The sequence below is a fragment of the Thunnus maccoyii genome, chromosome 1 (assembly GCF_910596095.1).
Source record: "Thunnus maccoyii chromosome 1, fThuMac1.1, whole genome shotgun sequence".
Taxonomy (NCBI): Eukaryota; Metazoa; Chordata; class Actinopteri; order Scombriformes; family Scombridae; genus Thunnus; species Thunnus maccoyii.
This window is the reverse complement of record NC_056533.1, coordinates 29,479,530-29,499,195: the sequence shown is the minus strand read 5'-3', so window position 1 is coordinate 29,499,195 and position 19,666 is coordinate 29,479,530. Positions and strand designations below refer to the sequence as shown.

Sequence of the window (19,666 nt, the reverse complement as noted above, 5' to 3'; positions counted from 1 at the left end):
TCAAACACCTCGTGCAACATAATGCAGGTGTCGAGGAGTCAAACTGTTACATGGTGTGTCATATTTGCTTCATTATTGTCACATCTCCAAAAATATTTTGTTCTATAAAGGGCTGCGAGGCTTGATGTGCCTGATAATTCTCCACAAGAAACACTCCTGACCAGATCAGTGACAAATACTGTATATCTGTAGTAATTAAGTGAACACATTGAACATTTGGACCCACAGTGCATTATCCGCCTACTAAACAGCTGAATTTTGCTGCACAAGATGTCTCTGGAAATATTATGGATATTTTATGCTTTTTTTGGATGTGTGAAAAGATCATTTCAATAGTTTGGGAGAGGGCTGAGATGGAGAGACTATCTCGCTTTTTGTTCGCTAATCCTGCAAACTTAACTGGAGTTTTGACTCACATGGAGGTGAGTATGTGATGACTGAATTTTTATTCTTTAACTGGACCAAACCGCTTGTTGGAAAATCGCTACCCTGCTGAAGTGTCCTTGAGCAGAGCGCCATATTCCTGCTGCCTCTGGTTGTCTGCAGACAGGACGAAGAAACAGGAGAATTGCTCCGACAGTATGTGGATCAGTAATCACCATCAGTAGAGAGGAAACAAGAGTCTAAGTATAGTCGTATACGCTGAGCTATGTGAATAAAATTGACTGGAGTTTACTCAAGAGTGCTTTGAAATATATGGCACATGGATGGTTGATTTTCTAATGGCGTGTCTCCGCAGACCCAATGTGTGCGGCTCAAGGAACAACGCCTACTGCTGCCCAGGCTGGAAGACTCTGACTGGAGGAAACCAGTGCATTGTTCGTAAGTATCACCTCAATTATTTCTTGAATATGTTCTTCATCACCATGAGCAGTGGTTTTCAGGTTCCCTGCAGTGTTTTTATTGGAGCCATTTAAGTTACTTTACAGTTCTGGGATGCAAAGTGAATGTGTGCTACCTGCAATTTTCTAACTTTAAGAACGATAGAATATTCATATTTAACATTAGAAAATAGTTTCTGCTATTGAATTAAAAGCAGGAATTAAATCTCCTCACTTGTTCAGTGAGTTTGTTTTATCTACAGTTCAAATCAGCAAAAGACTCTTACTGTACTTCTGAATGAACTCTTGTTGCATTCAGTCCAAACAGGTAAAACTGAATGTCATGTTTAAGCTCCCACTTATGATTCACCTGCTCAAAATTACTGAAGAAAATAAATTCAAAATTTGCAGAACATAGTGCAATAAATATGATATACAAACAGCAAACATTATCTAATGCAAAATCTTAAAAAAACTAGTAGATGCTCACTAGATGGTGCAAAAAGATATATAAAACAGATATTTTCTCGATCAGTCACATGTACATTCAAGTTTGAGGCTTTAATTTTGTCCATTTATTTAATTAATGGAACTCAATTTACATTGATAATTACGTTTACTAATTAGAGAAAAACCCTCTTAATCAAGCACAATCCGTGTTTTGTCGAGGACACTCACTTTGTCACTCTCGTCCACTGTAGTTTAGTTTTGGTTTATTGCAACTAATAATTTTCTGGTGATGAACAGAAAACACGGCCTAAACTAGGTGGAAATTGGTCTTTAATTCTGGTTCATTTACACCGGCATTCTGGCAGTGGTTTCCTTTTCTAGTTTCTGCTCTCATTCTTCCCTACCTCTTCTCTCTCTCTCTCCCCCTCAGTAGACAGGAAGGTCTGAGAGGCCATAGAGTTGTGTGATTGCAGTCTGGCTGGTCGGCTGGCAGGATGCCTGTCGCGGCTCTAATGACATTGTTTAGCAGTGGGGTTCAGGGAGTAGGGGTCAGTGGCTGGACTCTACCTGATGGGAGCTGGGGGCGGGGGCCCATGCCAACAACAGGCTGTGGGAAAGGGAACGACTGAGCGAAAACAGCCAGCACCAACTAAACACACACTGGTACATATTTATGGCACTAAAACTCAAAGAAGAAAATAGCTTGGTGCTGTTACCCAGTGGACTTCTATAACTTAACCGTGATGAGGGTTAAAAGGAAGATTTAGCCATATTTGGACTGTGGTCTGTTTGAGATTTTGAAATATTATAGATGAGAGTTCAGGATGAGATTCAGATCACGGCCTAAGTTGCACCATATGAAATTCTAACCTGAAATTCAAAACCTGCCGCAGACAGGCTGACACGCAGCAGATACACAACTTGAATTTTCTCTCACGCACAATCAAGGACAAGCCCTGGCTCCAAGTGAGCATGGGAGAGTTATTTAATCTTGCACCTTACAGTGGACGTTTTTATGTTGTTTGAAAAGGTTTCATGTTCCTCTTTGCAGCTATCTGCCGGAGTTCATGTGGAGATGGTTTCTGCTCCAGACCCAACATGTGCACCTGCCCCAACGGCCAGATCGCCCCGTCCTGTGGATCCAAGTCAGGTTGTTTAACAGCACCTCCCCTTTCTCAACATGACACAGTGAACTCCTTTGAAACTCACTATCATCAGCTTCATGGCTTTTATTACTGTATATAGTGTGCATAGATGGGTGGGGAACTGGTACTCAGCCAATAGATAAACACTTTAATGGTTCATGGTATGGTTCATGTAAATAGGAGTGTATGTCAAAACCTTGTATTTCTTGGAAAGCATGACAAGGACCACACCCCTGTCTTTGCATTTTTTTAGTAAAGGAGCTGTAATCTTAAGAAAACATTAACCAAACAGTAACAATAAAGATAAGCAATGATAGATGACAAAAAATGTTATCTTGTCATATCATTTTATTTAGGACCAAAGCTAAAGAAATTGTAATTTTTTTTTTTTTGTTCAGACAAATGACACATCCTTTCTGTTAGTCTTCTCCTCATCATAAGTAATGAGCACTAACTAGCATGGTATAAAAATATGAGATACAAAGCCAAAAAATCTCCTGAAAACATCCCCTGAAACTGCCCCAAGATTGCAACAATTGATATACAGTATGTTGCAATCACGTTCTTGCAAATAGCGGTCAATCTTGTGGGTTGTTGTGTGTGTGTGTGTGTGTGTGAGCCGAATGGGTGTGTGTGTGCTTTGGAAGAGGTCCACAATCAACATCTCCTCCATGTTGCTCTCTTGCAGCTCACATCGCTTCTACCCAATGTGCTCATCTGTTTGCGCACCATAAATTTCTAGGAAATTATATCTCAACATGACTTTCAAGAAACATGGTTCAGACTGCATTTTGTTTATGTTGTAAATCTAATCTATGTGTATGTTTGCAGTTTGAATTTAACTCTCTGTTTGTCTGTATGTTTGTGTGTGTTTGTATTCTGCCCACAGTCCAGCACTGTAATATTCGTTGTATGAATGGGGGAACATGTGCTGAGGACAACTGCCTGTGTCAGAAAGGCTACGTGGGAAACCACTGTGGACAACGTAAGGATCACCTTGCAAACACCACAAGACCACTTTTAGACTTATTTAAGACAAAGATATACTATAAACCTCAATTTCTTCATGTTTTTTAGGCTTTTCTCCAGTTAATTAATACTTAAAGGATAAATCTGGTTTATTAAAACTTAGGTTTCATTTTTGTATTTTCGGCCATCGATCCTTAATAACATTATAGTCACCAATTCATTGCTGAGATCTGGGAACATGGTGTATAGAGTGTACAGAGTTAAATTTGATTCATTTACAAGAAATGAGTGTGTCCTCATGTGCCGTTACATATATCAGTTCCTACCATATCCATGATATCCACCAATGTCATCTTTTCAACCTTTTAGGTGTCACCTCTGTTGTCTAAAAACGTCTACATTGCTCAATCTGCTGTCATGAAATGTTTTAACTGGCCACGGCTCCTTAACTTGCTCATGGTCTCGCTGTTTTTGTCAAGTTGCTGGTGATGTTTAACCCACAAGCGTCAAGGCCTATAAAAAGATATTACATGTTGAAATACTGAATGAGCTTAAGGACATACTGTTGAGTAAGGCTATCTTACAAAGTTAGATTTTTGGTAATTGTCATTATTAAAACATGGCAACGTGGTTTTGAAACTTTAATTGATTTAATTGATTAAAACATTTGCATTTATGAATAAGGAATAAGGAGGTTCTGGTTTACGTAGTTGGAAGAGGAAAAGGAGGGAAAAAGTAAAACTTTTACCAACTTTTACCAACTTCAAAGTGTCAGTTTTAAACATCTATCACAGTTTATTGAACTTCCTGATTCAACTTTGACCCAGCATACTTACAGTAGTTGTGTGTGCACTAGGGGTGTGCCCAAAAATACAAATACATTATTCGGCAAAGCACAAATAGGGTTTTTTTAAATAAATATATACAATATTTTAAAAATTATTTGCATTCAGGAAGAAAAAAACAAAACATGTCAAATATCAGCGCGCAGGTTGGTCACATCGCTATCTCAGGCTCTCCCCTCTGTGCCGCTGTTACATCTGTCAGTAGGTCTCAACAAGGGGAGTCACATCCACCTGCTACATGACACACATATCCTAATTTGGACATCACTCCTGGAGTTGGGAGTGTTCCCAAGAGATAAGGCTGAGCTACTGACACACAAGTGCTCCCAAGGGACTCTCCATAACCTGTTGTTCTCCTTCTCCTTTCCACAAAGTTAGGTTGTAAAAAACAGGCAATAATGAGCTGTCTCTGTGTTATGGGTGTATAAATAGGTAGAGGTCTGTTTGCAATTAGGCGATGAGTAAAGTTTTAGCTCAGTAGTCAGCACAGTCGTCTATGATCTGGGAGACTCCAGTTCGAGACTCAGTGCGGGGACCTCCTTCTTAAGGTAGTTTATTCATGAACACTTATTGTAACACTTTAATTTCCTGAAATTAAAAGCGTAATAAAAACAAACACAGGATTTTTAAGCCTCTTTCCACTTTTATTTGAAAACAAATAATAGTGCTGCCTCAACAAATACAGATACAAATACAAATACCGGGACTTCTGCACATCCCTAGTGTGCACAGCTTTTCTGTGTAATGAGGGATTATTACCGACATTTCAAGTGAGCTCACTTACGGTTTTTCCTCTAAATGAAGTGGTTTAGATACTATCTGATCAACGATTGCTCCATTCTCCATCTGACTTCTTCTTGATGTTGCTGTGTTTCTAGGGCAATTAATTTGGTGACTACAATGGTAACATAACTGATGGGGAAAATATTCCCCAAACCAAAAATATTTTTTTAATTCTTTGCAGCTCTCCGTAGTGTCCTAGTTTCAGTATTGTGTCATTGTTTGTTTTTCTCTTTTTTTTTCTTCTCCAGCGGTTTGTGAAAATGGCTGTCTTAATGGAGGAAGGTGTGTGGCTCCCAACAGATGTGTGTGTACCTACGGCTTCACCGGGGCTCAGTGTGAGAGAGGTAATAAGCGCCACTGCAGTAGGCTACTCAGCATTTCTCTCACTCATCTTACATCACACTGTCTCTGTGCTCTACATTCACTACTCACTACTGCTGAAGTGGTTTTCAAAGCCACGGTGCTGCTTTTATGAAAACGTGACTCGATGTTGAATGGCGGTTGTTTTTTGTGACTGAAGACAATTCCTGCTTAGTCATGCCACCAGCTCCAGGAATGTGGTTTGTTGTGGAACATTTGCATGAAAGCCTGAGCTCAGAAATTACCATTATTTTCCACATCTGCTCTGAAACGAGGCTCTGGGGAATGTAATGTCTTTCTAAATGTGCGCTGTTTGTTAACTGAAGACCTCCCAACCTCCTGTGGTTGCTCTCTGGCACATGTTAGCAAAGGCTCCAAAATATACAAGCACACGCAAAGCGAGTGCAGACTGCGCTGTGTTTTTGACTGAAACATGCGTGTATACGGGCATGTGTATGTGTTTTGTGTGTATGCTGGGGGTCTGTGGCAGTGATGACCTATAGAGGTCAAAGTGGTGACCTTGTAAAGCTAATATTTGGATTGGCAGCAGAGCTCCTAATTAGTACTGTCCCTTTTAACGAGACCAAGCTTTAGAGGCCTGTCAGATGGATCTGGCTCAGGATTTGTCCTTTAGTGTTTTCTTCAACACTGCAACTAATAAGACAGTATCTGGTTGCCTGGTGGGCTAGCGCCAGGCCTTATCTGCTGAAGCACACTTCTAGATGTTGTGACTTTGGTTTCCACTCTTTCCTGTGTAAGCTTGGCCAAAAGGTTTGTGAGATTGTTGAGGAATTCAAATGAGGGAGCCTTCTGAGCACACAGTATGTGATAGATGGATTCATATTTTTCAGTGAAGGTAGGGAAGTACAAGGAATCTCATAAACTTCTTGCCGTTTTGTCTTATGTGATTTCAGATAAAGGCATGATATACTAGCTAATGATTGGACCACAGCTTGTTTTAAAATTTCGATTTGTTATCTGATGTGACAAGCATGCAGACTGACCACATTCACTGTCTGCTGGTTTATGAATGGTAGTTTTTTGTTTTCTCAATAGTGATGGTCTCTTTCTATGAGTGAAACAGGCTGTTTGTTGTCTGTGTGTGTGTCTGGAAACAGCTGCTTGGAGAACAGAACACAGCAACACAGTATACTAAAAATGTAGTCAAGGTATCCATGAGTTCATGTCTCCATGACATCCAAGATTTGGATATGCCTGAACCAGCCGGTACTGCGTCTAATTATAATACAGTGCTTGAAGTTGATAAATCGATTAGTTTTGAGGATTGTCGTTCAGGTCGTTTATTATCCAAAATTACAGTCTGGATCCAGCTTCTCGAAGGAGAGGATGTGCTGTTTTTTCTGTTTTGTATCATTGCTAATGCAATGGCTTGGGTTTTGGACCGCTGGTTAAAGAAAACAAGCAACGATTCATTGCCTAATCAAAAAAGTAATCAACAGATTGCTCAAAAATGAAATAATATACATTTCCGGGCCAATAAATTTATCAGATATTCGGTCATTCATCTTGCATTTGGTTGCACCAAGAGAGGTAGAGAAAGTAGGCCAATGGTTATGGTGGCATTTTGGGTTATTTTTACTGAAATTTCCTTGGCCCGTACCCATCACCTCCACTACCACCACCCGAGGGAAAGCCATTGCGCTGTCACACAAACACAAGCACATGCATGAAGTACATGTGCACACAAACAGTTTTTAATGCAATTTACAGGACCGTGCTCCATTATGGCATGATCTTATCACATTAGCGAGAACACAAGGTTTTCCACAAACACGTAATCTGACCGGGGGAGAAGTAGCTGCACTCAAGAGTCAGAGGTTTTGTGAGAGGTTGGATGTGAAAAGATCCTGGTGCTGTAAGTCCTCAACATGAACATATCTACAACTGCTGTAGAGCTGTGTGACTTTCAGCTGTATGCTGCTAGTGGTGATCTGCTGACTGGTGCTCCCACCAACAGGCACAGCTGACTGCATTGAAAATGCAGCCTGGTACATCAACGTATTCTTTGTTGCTTACAAATGTGATTTACGCTGGCATGTGGGATTGGTGAGATGCAGCCCCACTGCTGATGATTGCACGCAGGGCTCTTCGCTCCTGTTGCAGACTCGTTTAGCTACGAAGCAATAAAGTCAAGCTTTCAGTGTGACGCCATTGAGTTCATTTGGGATGGTGGTGAAAGACTGGCCTGAAACGTGGCAACATGTGAGTCAGTAAGTCAGCAACCAGAGCACGACGGGGAAGTCGGTCAGTCAGCTGAGGGACTCTGTTGTCTCTTAATGCCTCTCCCCTATTACTTTCCTCTATCAGGCTTTGTTTTAGCCCAATGCAAACCACAGTAGATAGGTAACCAAGTGTGTGTTTGTGTGTGTGCTCTAGTTGTTAGTCCTGAGAGGATGGAGAAATCTGCTGACAGGCCAGTAGGGAAGACCCCACCCAGATATAAGACCCCATAACACATGGGAACACACACACAAAACACACAAACGTGCATATACATGGAAGCATGTACACAAAAATCATGCATATGTTAAGGCATGTAAAGATGCTGTGAGCAAAGTCTGAGAGACTGAGGAAGGGTGGATATGGAAAAGGTGGACAGCTTTTTGTGTGTGTGTGTACAAACATTTTGGAGTTAATCCAGGAAACTCTTTTGACCCACTTCCCGGCGGGCTTCCCTCCTGTTCACACTGAGGCTGTTGTTGTTCATAAACTCACCGGTCCTTGAGGAAGCCAACATTTCTATTGTGTTCCAAAGTAACTGGACCTCTGTAGACATGAAATCGCTTGCTAATGAGAGTCAAAACAAACTATCTGCTCCCACATTAAGATGCATGTTTACTGAGACAGCTGCAGTGATATGCAAATGTTTCCAAAAGTAGAGCAGTAAAGCAAAAGTAAGAGCAACATTTTTGTAAGTTTTGGTCTGTTTTGAGATCATTTCTGGCTAGACTGCGGATGAGGGGTTGGGACATTGGCTCAGATTGTGCGTATGTGTGTGTGTGTGTGTGTGTGTGTGTGTGTGTATGTGTTTGAGTGCGTTTGTGTGTGAACACGTGCGATTGCTCCCAGATGTACAGGACATGGGTGGATCCCCCAGCTGTACGCAGTTCATAGAGAGACAGTAAGATGACGGATGAAATGACACCACTTTCACCCTACAGCTGTCAGCCTCTCCCTGTTTACCTCAGCTGACTGTTAGTGCTGCACTTGTATTTGCTAAAAACACAAAGATCATGCTCAGATCTTTGTGTTTTTAGCGTTTGCTCTCCTCCACTAACAGTTGTAATAAGCAGGTATTATGTCAGATGGATTATGTGTGGCAGCCCGACAGTAAAAACACATAAACCTTAATCTGATGAAAAGAGAAACTTGACTTCTTCACACAGTCTGCTGTACTCAGCTTATATGGGCGCCATGTAAAAACTTTCCATAGCTCCCATAATTGCTTTTATATATAAGATGCATTTAAGGCACATACTGTAAGATCTAAGATAGTAGATACAGTGGCTGGCTGATGTAAGATACAGTAGATACAACTGGCTGGCTGATGTAAGATACAGTAGATACAACTGGATGAGTTTGTTGTCTTAAAGTTCATCATTGGTGAGATTTACATGTTACAAGTATCACAAGAGAAAAGTGCTCATTTTGCAGAATGGCCCCATTGAGAGTTTTATAAATTACTGATGCATTGACCTTTGAAGGAACAGTTGGACATTTTGAGAAATATGCTAATCACTATAACCTTTATATCTGTCTGTTGAGCCAGGAGACGTTATCTTAGCTTAGCATGAATACTGAAAACAGGGGAAAACAGCTAGCGAGCAAAGTTCCCCTACCAGTACCTCTAACGCTCACCAATAACAGGTTATAGCTTGTGAATTGAAGTGTAAAAGTGGTGCATAATCCCATGTAAAACTATGAACTGTTACATTTCAGTTCTTGTATAGATTAAACAAGATATAACATGTTAATTAGTGAGTTTTGGAGGTGTTTGTAAGCAGACTTTGTTATGTTCGGACAGAGCCAGGCCAGCTGTTTTCCCCTGTGTCCAGTCTTTATGCTAAAGTGTTAAAGTGTAAAGTATAGAAACAACAGTGTGAAACTACAAATTGTTTTTACGTTTCGGTTTTTGTACAGATTAAATTGACAAGATATAACCTGTTAATGAGTGAAGTTTTACAGGTGCTAGTAGGCTACTTTGTTACCTTTGGACAGAGTCAGTCTTAGCTGTTTCCTCCTGTTTCCAGTTCTCCTAAGGTACGCTAACGGTTGCTGGCTGTAGCTTTGTATTTAACTGCCAGATATGATATGAAAGTGATATCAGTCATCTTAATCTCCGCAAGAAAGCACATATGTGTATTTGCCAAAATGTTGAATTATGCCTTTAATGTTGTAGCTGGTCCAGCTGGTTCTATATTATGCTAGCAATACATATTTCAGGTAGTTATGTTACAACGCATCATATAATCTGAGTTTAGCATGCAACCTAAAAGTAGTGAGTAACTTTGTAATAGTTATAAAATTCATGTAGTAGATTAAGAAGTACAAAATTTCCCTCTGAACTGTGGAGTAAAATATGAAGTTGCGCAAAATGGAAATACTAAAGTACTGTACAAGTATGTCCAAACTGTACTTGAGCACAATAATTGACTAAATATACGTAGTTACTTTCTACCTCTGGTTATAAGGAGGGAGTAGATTTAGGAGTCGAAAGCATTCGTTATCCAGTAGAGCCTGAGCAGGAGGGAGTGAGAAAGAGAAGGAGAGATGACCCAGTTCTGTTTTACACAGTGCTGGTGCCAGAGGCAGAGAGACCGTGGAGGCTGTGGTGCACGTGACGGGTCTGGGCTGGGCCCCGGTCCACACGGGAAACGCACAATGTCTCGTTTGTTTTAAACGACTGCGCTGTTGGAACTGGTCTGCCTCTTTCCTCTCGCTGTCTGTTGTCTGCCGTGAAATGTGGAAATGATTTTTGCCTTTGGATCGTGTCCAGATTCTTTTGGGAGGGATGAGTTTTTCCCTCTCTCTTTCTCTCTGTCCCTATCTCTGTTTCACCGTCTTCCAATCTTTCACCTGATAAGATTCTGTAATTTTGTTAAATCTGTAGGGAGTTTGCAACTAAGGAGTGGTGTTTGGAGAGAGGATGAAGTGAGGGGATAGATGCATGCAAGCAGTGGGATCAAGGGAATGAGGTTTAAACGAGTTAGAGGGGGAGGAGAGATGAAGAATCTCGACAGAGGGACTTTCTTCACACTCTTGTGCTCGTATTTATTATAAGCTATTTCGTTTTAATTCTAGATTACTGCAGCTAGTGTGGAAATCACCTACTGTGCTCCATAGACACGCCCTGTCAGTCAGCCTCAGCCAGCTTCAGGGATGATGACCTATTCCCTAGATTGTGTGTTATGAGAAAAATACTAAAAAGCAGCACTCTATATCTTAAAAAAGTGACATTTCACCTTAAAAACATAATATGGATAATTAAAGAACTGATGATCATATAATATGTGCACCAGACTGATTTTTCATTGTCTGAGTGCTCTTGCTTACTTTTGCTAGTGTCTATTGCTCTCCACAGCCGCCCACACAACTTTAAAAGGTTTTCCAGACCACTTCCCTATCTCTGCTTTCCTGTATTACACACATACACACACACACACACACACACACATGCTCGTACAATGCACCTGAGAGCCAGACCGATTAAAATGCCAGGAACAGACAATGCATTCTTTATGGAGTGTGTTACTGTCCGCTGTGCAGCACTTTCATCACATATAATGTAAGTGAGTTGTAGATGTCATGCAAAATTACATTCCATTTGAGTGTTTCTCTTTGTGTGTGCCAGGCAGTTATTCACTCACAGAATCAAGTGCAGGATGTAGGTTTTTCAACCTCGGTTTTAGCTTTATTTATCCCAGTTTTGGTCAAGATGTTTCAAAAACATACGGTTTTGCATTTTTTAAACATGACACACTTAGACCAACAAGTCTTTTTCAAATTTCTGTCAGGGTGTTCATCTGGCTCTAAACTTAGCTTTTTTTTGAATTGCGTTAGTTTGGAAATGAAGAGACAAAGTTAAGTTTGCACATAAACTCATTCCTGCTTTGCCTCTGCAGACTACCGCACTGGGCCGTGCTTTGCTTCGGTGAATAACCAGATGTGTCAAGGCCAGCTCACAGGCATTGTGTGCACAAAGACTTTGTGCTGTGCCACAGTGGGACGGGCATGGGGTCACCCCTGTGAGATGTGCCCAGCCCAGCCTCACCCCTGCCGGAGAGGGTTCATACCAAACCACCGCACCGGGGCGTGCCAAGGTAAAGTCTGTTCCTCTGTGTCTCTGTCTCTTTTTCTGTTTTTGTCTCTTTTCTTTTTCTCTCTGTCATCCTCCATCCCCTCGCTTTATTCGAGAAAAGTGCCGCTTCTCTCCTCTCTGCCTGTTTTAACTCCTTCTCCCTCCTTGTCTGCCTTCACCCCTCTCCCTCTGTCATCCCCTCATCTCTACCCACCATCCCCTCTCCAGAGGATTAGTTCTAATTGGGTTAAATTGGGGTGGGTGGCAGTGCCTCCCACATGTGTATGGAATGCCCGCATACACCCGCTGTGGCGGGACTGTCAGAGTCAGTAACACGGGTCAGTGGCGGTGCCACGTGGGAGAGCTCATTTCTGGTAAGACGGCCCTCTGCCTGCCTGCTCCAGACCCAACAACATCAGAACCACTGCAGGGGATGCGGACCTGAGCCAGGACCCAGAGGAACATGGAGTACTCTGAGACTGCATCAGGTCACAGCCTCCTGGAGGTTTTCAGCCTGAGACTTACATTTTGATCTGTCAAATTTGTTAAATAAGTTAAATTCAATTGTGAATATAAATCACAAAGTTACTTTGTCATATAGATTAGTCACTGTATGTTCTCACAACTATAACCATCTGTTTGACTGTAGACCTTTCTGTATTTCCCTCCCTCCTTCTATCTCTTCCTTGGTTGACTTGGCTTCAATTTCTGTTCCTCCTGCAGGAGACATTCCTCCCTCTCGCTCTCTCTCTCTCTCTCTCTCTCTCTCTCTCTCTCTCTCTCTCTTTTCCCTTGTCACTGTTGATCGCAGGAAAGTCAGAGCCAGACTGTTAAAACAGACCTAATGTCAATCTATGCACATCCAGGCGTGTGCAGATTTGTGTGTTAGTCTGTGTATTGCCTTCTTGCCCCTGTGCTGAGTTTACTTTAGCATCTCTGTGTCATTTCTTTTGTTTTGCAGACGAAAGGAATCTGTGTACTAATGTGTATAAGTTTACGTGTGTGTGTGTGTGTGTGTGTGTGTGTGTGTGTGCGCGCGTGTGCGTGCGTGCGTGTGTGTGTGTAAAGGTCAGTATTAATCATATGCTCTGTATGTACAGATGTGGATGAGTGCCAGGCCATCCCTGGCATCTGTCAAGGAGGAAACTGTATCAACACAGTGGGATCCTTTGAATGTAAATGCCCCGCTGGGCACAAGTTCAACGAGGTCTCACAGAAATGTGAAGGTAAGAATCAAGCCTGGAGCAGTCATAGTAAAACTGTGAAGTGTCTGACTTTCAGTGTTAGTTTGAATGACAGAGTAGACAAAAAAATACACGGGTTTCAAGTTTAATTAACAATGTGAAAGTAGAGTTAGGAGCCACATCCGCTGGGTCGTGGTTACCTTCACCTCAGTCGTGGTGTACTGATTATTACTTTGGGGGGAAAGACCACACGTAAGCCTCTTTGCCCATCCCTTAAAATCCGGTTAATTAAACCAAAGCAACACTCTTTCTCTCAGTAATTTGATCCAAACTAATTTTTATTATAACACTTAATTGTGAGGCTTGAATGAGTTTATTTGTTTTTTCCCCAATACTTATGTTAAAACAGCTTCTCAGCCAGGTATATCAATGAAGATTACAGCCAGATGTAATTTTAAAAGAACGTTTTTTTCCTATAAGGCTGGAGTGCCTAATTGTCAACTTGTGCCTGGCTTTTAGAATTGTTAAATCACAATATTGTCTTATTTTCTACTTTATATTTAAGACCACTGAGAGACTCACAATATTTTCTAGTGTTCCTTACTTGTAAAATGTTTAATAAAATCCTTCTCTCAGGATCACCTCTGTTCTCCCACAAATAAAGACCTACAGTTCGACTGAAAAATATTGGCTCATTAAGACATGAATATGACAATTTCCAGACCAAGTTTAACTCTGGGCTGGAATCTAGTGAAACAGACTGAGCAGGGTTTTTGTGGCATTCATTTGAAGAGTAAAATATGTGCTATTTTATGCCCAGAAATAATTGTCGGAAAACTTCTGGACTGTGTAAAAGACGTTTTAAACGGGTCTGCGTTACACTATATTGTGCCTGATGATGTGCACTTGGTGGTTAACGGTGCTAACAGAAGAGCAGCTACTGAGGCTCCTGGATTTAATATCCTGTGACATTGTCTTATTTCCATTGTCTTTGCCAACACATGCTCTAGTCACTCTCACAGACATTCACGTTTCAAATTAGTTTCCAGTTTAATCACTTTCATCGACAGTTATGATTACTATGCAGTTTTTAGCAGCATAGAATCAATAAAGAACTAAATGGTAACAAACAACCAGGGAGAGAGATGAGAAAATGAGAAATAAATTGTTCTCCTCTCCTCTTCTGTCCTCTCCTGTTGTGTTGTGTCCTGTCCTTTCCTCTCCTCTCCTCTCCTCTCCTCTCCTCTCCTCTCCTCTCCTCTCCTCTCCTCTGCTCTCCTCTTCTCTCCTTTCCTCTCCTGTCCTGTCCTCTCTTCTCCTCTCTTGTCCTGTCCTGTCCCATCCTCTCCTCTCCTCTCCTCTTCTCTCCTCTCCTCTCCTCTCCTCTCCTCTCCTCTCCTCTGCTCTCCTCTTCTCTCCTTTCCTCTCCTGTCCTGTCCTCTCTTCTCCTCTCCTCTCCTCTCCTCTCCTCTCCTCTCCTCTCCTCTCCTCTCCTCTCCTCCCCTCTCCTCTCCTCTCCTCTCCTCTCCTCTCCTCCCCTCTGCTCTCCTCTTCTCTCCTTTCCTCTCCTGTCCTGTCCTGTCCTGTCCTGTCCTGTCCTGTCCTGTCCTCTCCTCTCTTCTCCTCTCCTTTCCTGTCCTCTCCTCTCCTCTCCTCTCCTCTCCTCTCCTCTCCTGTAGATCTGGACGAGTGTTCAAACATCCCAGGTCTCTGCGGCATAGGTGAATGCTCTAATACTGTTGGCAGCTACTTCTGCAAGTGTCCCCAGGGATATTACACCTCAGTGGACGGGTCCAAGTGTATAGGTGAGTCCTCTGTTATACTGGATGTCACATTCCCCCAAAAGATAATTGACTGTTTTGTATTTACTTTGGTTAATTGTTTCTAGGATAGATCAAATATGAGAGAAAGCATTTTAGCAAAAAAGGTGCTGCCTCATTCTCTCTCTCCTTTCCACCCCATTTTGGTTCTTCTCCCTTTTTGCCTGGCAATGAGAGCAGAAAGTACTGAAATGGGTCCAATGTTCCAGCTGGTAGAATTTAGGTCAGTAGTCACTTGCTTGTTTCTAGTTCCACAACAATGAGCTATATTTTCTTCAAACGGAGGAGGGGAGGTGATGAGAGAAGCGAAGTGAACTGCTCTTGTGTGTCAGGCCCATTTTTACTCACTTAGGTGACTTTGTTTTTTGACATCATGATTGGAGGAAGTGAAGTGTGTGTGTGTCTGTCTGTCAGTTGTGAACAGTGAAGTGTGTCCAGTCCACATAACAGTGTGCGCATACAGACATACACACCATCTCTAGAAGAGCCTGTAAAGCCTGCAAGTTCAGCTCAGTTTGACCCAAAACAGACCAGGGAGGAATTTGGGTCAGAATGGTCCATTAGATGTGCGCGCACATACTCACATGTGCATGCGTACACACACAAACATATGCAAACTCATGCTCACATTACCCCCCCAGGAGAGGATGTTTGTGAGGAAGGAATGTCTGAGTTTTTCGCTCCAGAAAAACTGTTGCGCCAAACATTTTAGTCTGTTTCCCATGCAGCAACACTCCACGTAGGAACATCCACTCTGGCCCCTCAAGGTCCCAACTGTTTTTCCTCCAACCAACTTTGTGCTTGCCTGACATTTTGTCGAACTTAACCAAGCAATCATTAGTGGAGCCTGTCAGTTTCACCATATGAATACGTTGGATGGACTGGGTGTGAAACAAGACATGATATATTTATGTTAATAGGGAACCTGAGTATTAGTCATGCTGGTGTACAGTGCCAGAAACTGCAGGATGTAGGAAAGGTTCTCATAAATAGGAAGTTATGACTATTGGAAGTGGCTTCCATCTTCCAAATGATGGAAAATCTGAAGCCCCAGCGACCACTTTTTGATTGTACTCTTGCCAATTTGCTCAACATGCAGACAACACATGTCATATTCCATACACCACAGTTAGTTCAACTGACCTTATGCTGTGTTGTTTCCCACAGATGCTCGTGGTGGGTACTGCTATGCTAGCCTGTTGAACGGGCGCTGCGCCAACCAAAATTCGCAGCTGTTGACCAAAATGCAGTGCTGCTGTGATAGTGGACGCTGCTGGTCGGATGGGTCCACCCCTGAAATGTGTCCCATTCGTGGAACAGGTGGGGTCACTCGCACTTACATGGCTTGAAATTTCTTGCTTTCATCTATGTTTCTTCATGTCTCAATACACAGCTAACTCTTTTACATGTGCTCATTTTAGAGGAGTACCAGAAGCTGTGCATCCAGATACCTGATAGGAATGGTGCAGGTCGTGTCCCAGGGGGCCCCGAGATACCCGATATCTATCCAATTCCATTTCCTGGTCCAGCTCCTGGTCCTGGTCAAATTCCAATCCAGATTCCAGGCCCTCCCCAAATTCCAAGACCAGTCCCATATCCAGGCATGTTACCTATACAGCCTCTTCCAGGTGTGCTGCTGTTTTCTGTCTGCTGTGTTTGTTTTATACATTTACACTTCCACACAGGCAGGTCTTTAAAGTTGATTTGTGCTATATTAGCTTATAAGTCACACTTTCTCTTCTGATTCAGTGGATGTGCAATGCTCGACCACCCACTAGCCTTGTGTTGCCATGTTCAAAGTCCCAGTTCTGAGCAATAACAACCCGCACCCTAGAACTAACGAGCTACATGTTAATGATGGAAAATGTTGACTAAGACTTCAGTTGTTCTGTGTGGCAGGGCTACTTGTTTCATTTGAGTATTGCTGTAAAGATATTCAGAGAATATACACAGAAAACATATCTAAAAGGTAACAGTAAATGTTTCTGACCAGAGTCAGACCATATCAAGAGTTTAATTAGCCATGTGCACAATCTTCCACAACTTCCTCTGGAACAACTTCCTCTATTTTGCATTTGGCACAGTTTAGGCTTCTCTCAAGAAATTCAAGCATTTTTTTTACCTTAGTGATAATGACCGTGGGTCCTGCCAGAGCTGGCCACACAGCAACCACAGTATGTAGATAAGTTTGGCAATGCAAGATTACACACTTTACATTAATACATTAGCAGTACCTTTAGTACCTATCATTTCTGTTAAAACAAATATCTTATTAAGATTATATACTTAATTCCATTTAGTCATCCCGTTACTGAAGGAATATGCTGCATTTTATGATCCACTGGTAATATAAAGTATGTGTGTGAATGTCTCTATCAGGTCCTCCGCTAATCCTACCCCAGAATATCACCAACATGTGTCAGGCCTTCCGCAACCTCTGCCTGAATGGCAGGTGCATCCCGATGCCTAGCATTGGTTACCGCTGTGAGTGCAACATGGGCTTCAAGTTGGATGCAAGGGGAGAGTGCATCGGTAAGTTACTGAGAGATTGGGGATGTTTCTCAAGCACCAGTTTGGACGTACGTAAAGGTAAAGAAGGTTTATGCGCTCTATGTTTGTCCTTCAGATGATGATGAATGTGAGAGAAGCCCGTGTACACATGGAGAGTGTGTGAACACCCCTGGGTCTTACATCTGTCAGTGTCCTGCTGGATTCCAGACCACTGCGACCAGGACAGAGTGTCGAGGTGACACGCACACACACATTTACACACACATATACACACACACAAATAAGATGTATGTGTTTACGGTTCTATTTGATTCTGCCAGATCTGGATGAGTGTGTGGCCAATGGTCGTATCTGCAACAATGGCCGCTGTGTGAACACTGAGGGCAGCTTCCACTGTGTCTGCAACGCTGGATTCGAGATCTCAGCAGATGGCAAAAACTGTCAAGGTCTGTCAAGTTCAGAAATCTACATTTATGGGGACGTATTTAAAGGGTAGTTTTCTGTATTGAACACAGTATGTGTAATATTTATATTTAATGGACCGTGGATCTGTTAGAGGTGGTGATTTAAAACCAATGCCTGAAGGAGGCATGTGCTTTTAGAGACAGGATATTAAAAGACCGTGCTGGTGGTTTTGTGTGTTTCAGCCCATTAACTACAAAATATGTATACTTTATATTTCTACCAACCTTTTTCCAAAGGACTCCAGGAGTTTTATTAATATTTACTTCCTACCTTACAGGAATCCATTTGTTTCCATTCATTTCTGTACGCTATAAAAATTAACTAGCAGAGTCTTGAACTGTGATTTAGATAAGTCATCCATCACGGGGAACATTTTGTCGCCATCATATTTTTTGGTCAGATTTATAGACGCATTGTAATGACGTTTTAAGCATGGAGTGTTCTGAAAACTCTGCCAGTTGTTTTGTTTGATCTAATATTGAACAGTTGGCTGCTCAAATGCAACATTTTTAAGATTATGCTGATGTCAATGTTTGCTTAGTGTTTGTTTTCTGTACTTTATTTTCTGTCAGCATTAATAGCATAAATGTAGTGATTTGGAAATCAACTATACAATGTATGAGTGTCTTTTAATGAGCAGGGTTAGGAAAATAGTCATAGTTGTAGTTAATCTCTGGTCAGTGAAGTATTTGCAATTTGTTGTTTATTGACTTAACTATACAAAACCACCAGTTGGAGTCTTTAAGCAGTAGATCTTCCTTAAGCGCACTTAAATCCATCAATTTGTTTCTGTTCATCCGCAGACCAGGACGAGTGTCTGATCAGGAACATGTGCCTCAACGGAATGTGCATCAACGAAGATGGCAGCTTTAAATGCATCTGTAAACATGGCTTCCTGCTGGACACCAGTGGACGCATGTGTGTAGGTGTGTTTGTCAGAAAGCCTGCAACCTTGTCAGATCATCACATCTCCACGTTCTCTTTTTCACTGGCTGCATCACGATTATTATTATTATTGACTTTCATTTTCAGCTAGTTTGGAAGTTGGCTACTACTCTGGCATGTTAGTGTTTCTTTATGTGAGTCTTAACACACAGGGCAAAAATCCCCCTAAAAGCCTTGGAAAAATCCCTCAGTATCCTGGCAGGCCAGCTGGACATGTGGATAGTTGGGGCCCGCCTGTTCTGAGATTTGCTAGCAGACAGTCTTCCCTAAACATGTTCAGCGCACGGAGAAAGGAGATTTGGGCTTCTCAAAAAATTGATAAAACATGTCAGAAGAGGCTTCGATTAGAAGATGGAAATGTGCTTCAGGATAAGTTAAATCGCTACCATTTAACACGTGACTTATAAGTCTCATACAGTATCGAGCTATTTGATCGACTGTATATTTCCATTATCCAACGCTGTATGTAAACAAAAATCAAACAGAAAATTACAATGAATTAATATAATGATGAGAAGAGATACCACAAAGATCAATTTAGCTAACCAGTACCACCTAACAAAATGTCTTTTCAATGTGAAACCTGCAACCATTTTGTTCCACGTGTCTTTGGATACAGACGTTTGATCTCAGAGACGCTGACCCGGTTAAGTCATAGCTAAATAAATAAATAGACGAGTAGGGTGTGGGTAAAGTGTGCTGATGTATGCAATCACTAATGAAATGTGTAGTCTGAAGGGGCCCTGGAGCCTCATTGTCTCTATCTGCAGCCGAGGAAAAATGTCTCTCTGTCCTCCAACACACCCAGACAGAACACACACACACACAAAAACACACACAAAAACACACACATATGCGTTCATGCCATATTATTGTTTACGCTCATTATGATAATTATTGTAATACGCTGATGGGATCGAGGGGAAAGGGAAGTGTGTTTTCTTAGCTGAGGTCATAAAACTGAAACTTTTGCTGCACTTTTCAGTGAATCAAATACCTGAGGACTTGTGTACACACTACTTTAGTTTGGAATTGATTTATTTGAATAA

At 41.8% G+C, this 19,666-nt stretch overlaps 1 protein-coding gene across 1 annotated transcript in view; it reads left to right on the top strand.

Annotated features, from left to right (window-relative positions):
* The window catches only part of fbn1 (fibrillin 1), a 66,162-nt gene that overhangs the window by 1,837 nt on the left and 44,659 nt on the right, over positions 1 to 19,666 (top strand). Inside the window, 13 exon segments of the mRNA XM_042408797.1 lie at positions 740 to 822; positions 2,323 to 2,421; positions 3,306 to 3,401; positions 5,262 to 5,357; positions 11,517 to 11,714; positions 12,793 to 12,918; positions 14,556 to 14,681; positions 15,864 to 16,016; positions 16,118 to 16,324; positions 17,076 to 17,228; positions 17,323 to 17,442; positions 17,528 to 17,653; positions 18,476 to 18,598. Of these exon segments, the coding sequence (XP_042264731.1) occupies positions 740 to 822; positions 2,323 to 2,421; positions 3,306 to 3,401; positions 5,262 to 5,357; positions 11,517 to 11,714; positions 12,793 to 12,918; positions 14,556 to 14,681; positions 15,864 to 16,016; positions 16,118 to 16,324; positions 17,076 to 17,228; positions 17,323 to 17,442; positions 17,528 to 17,653; positions 18,476 to 18,598 (1,706 nt within the window).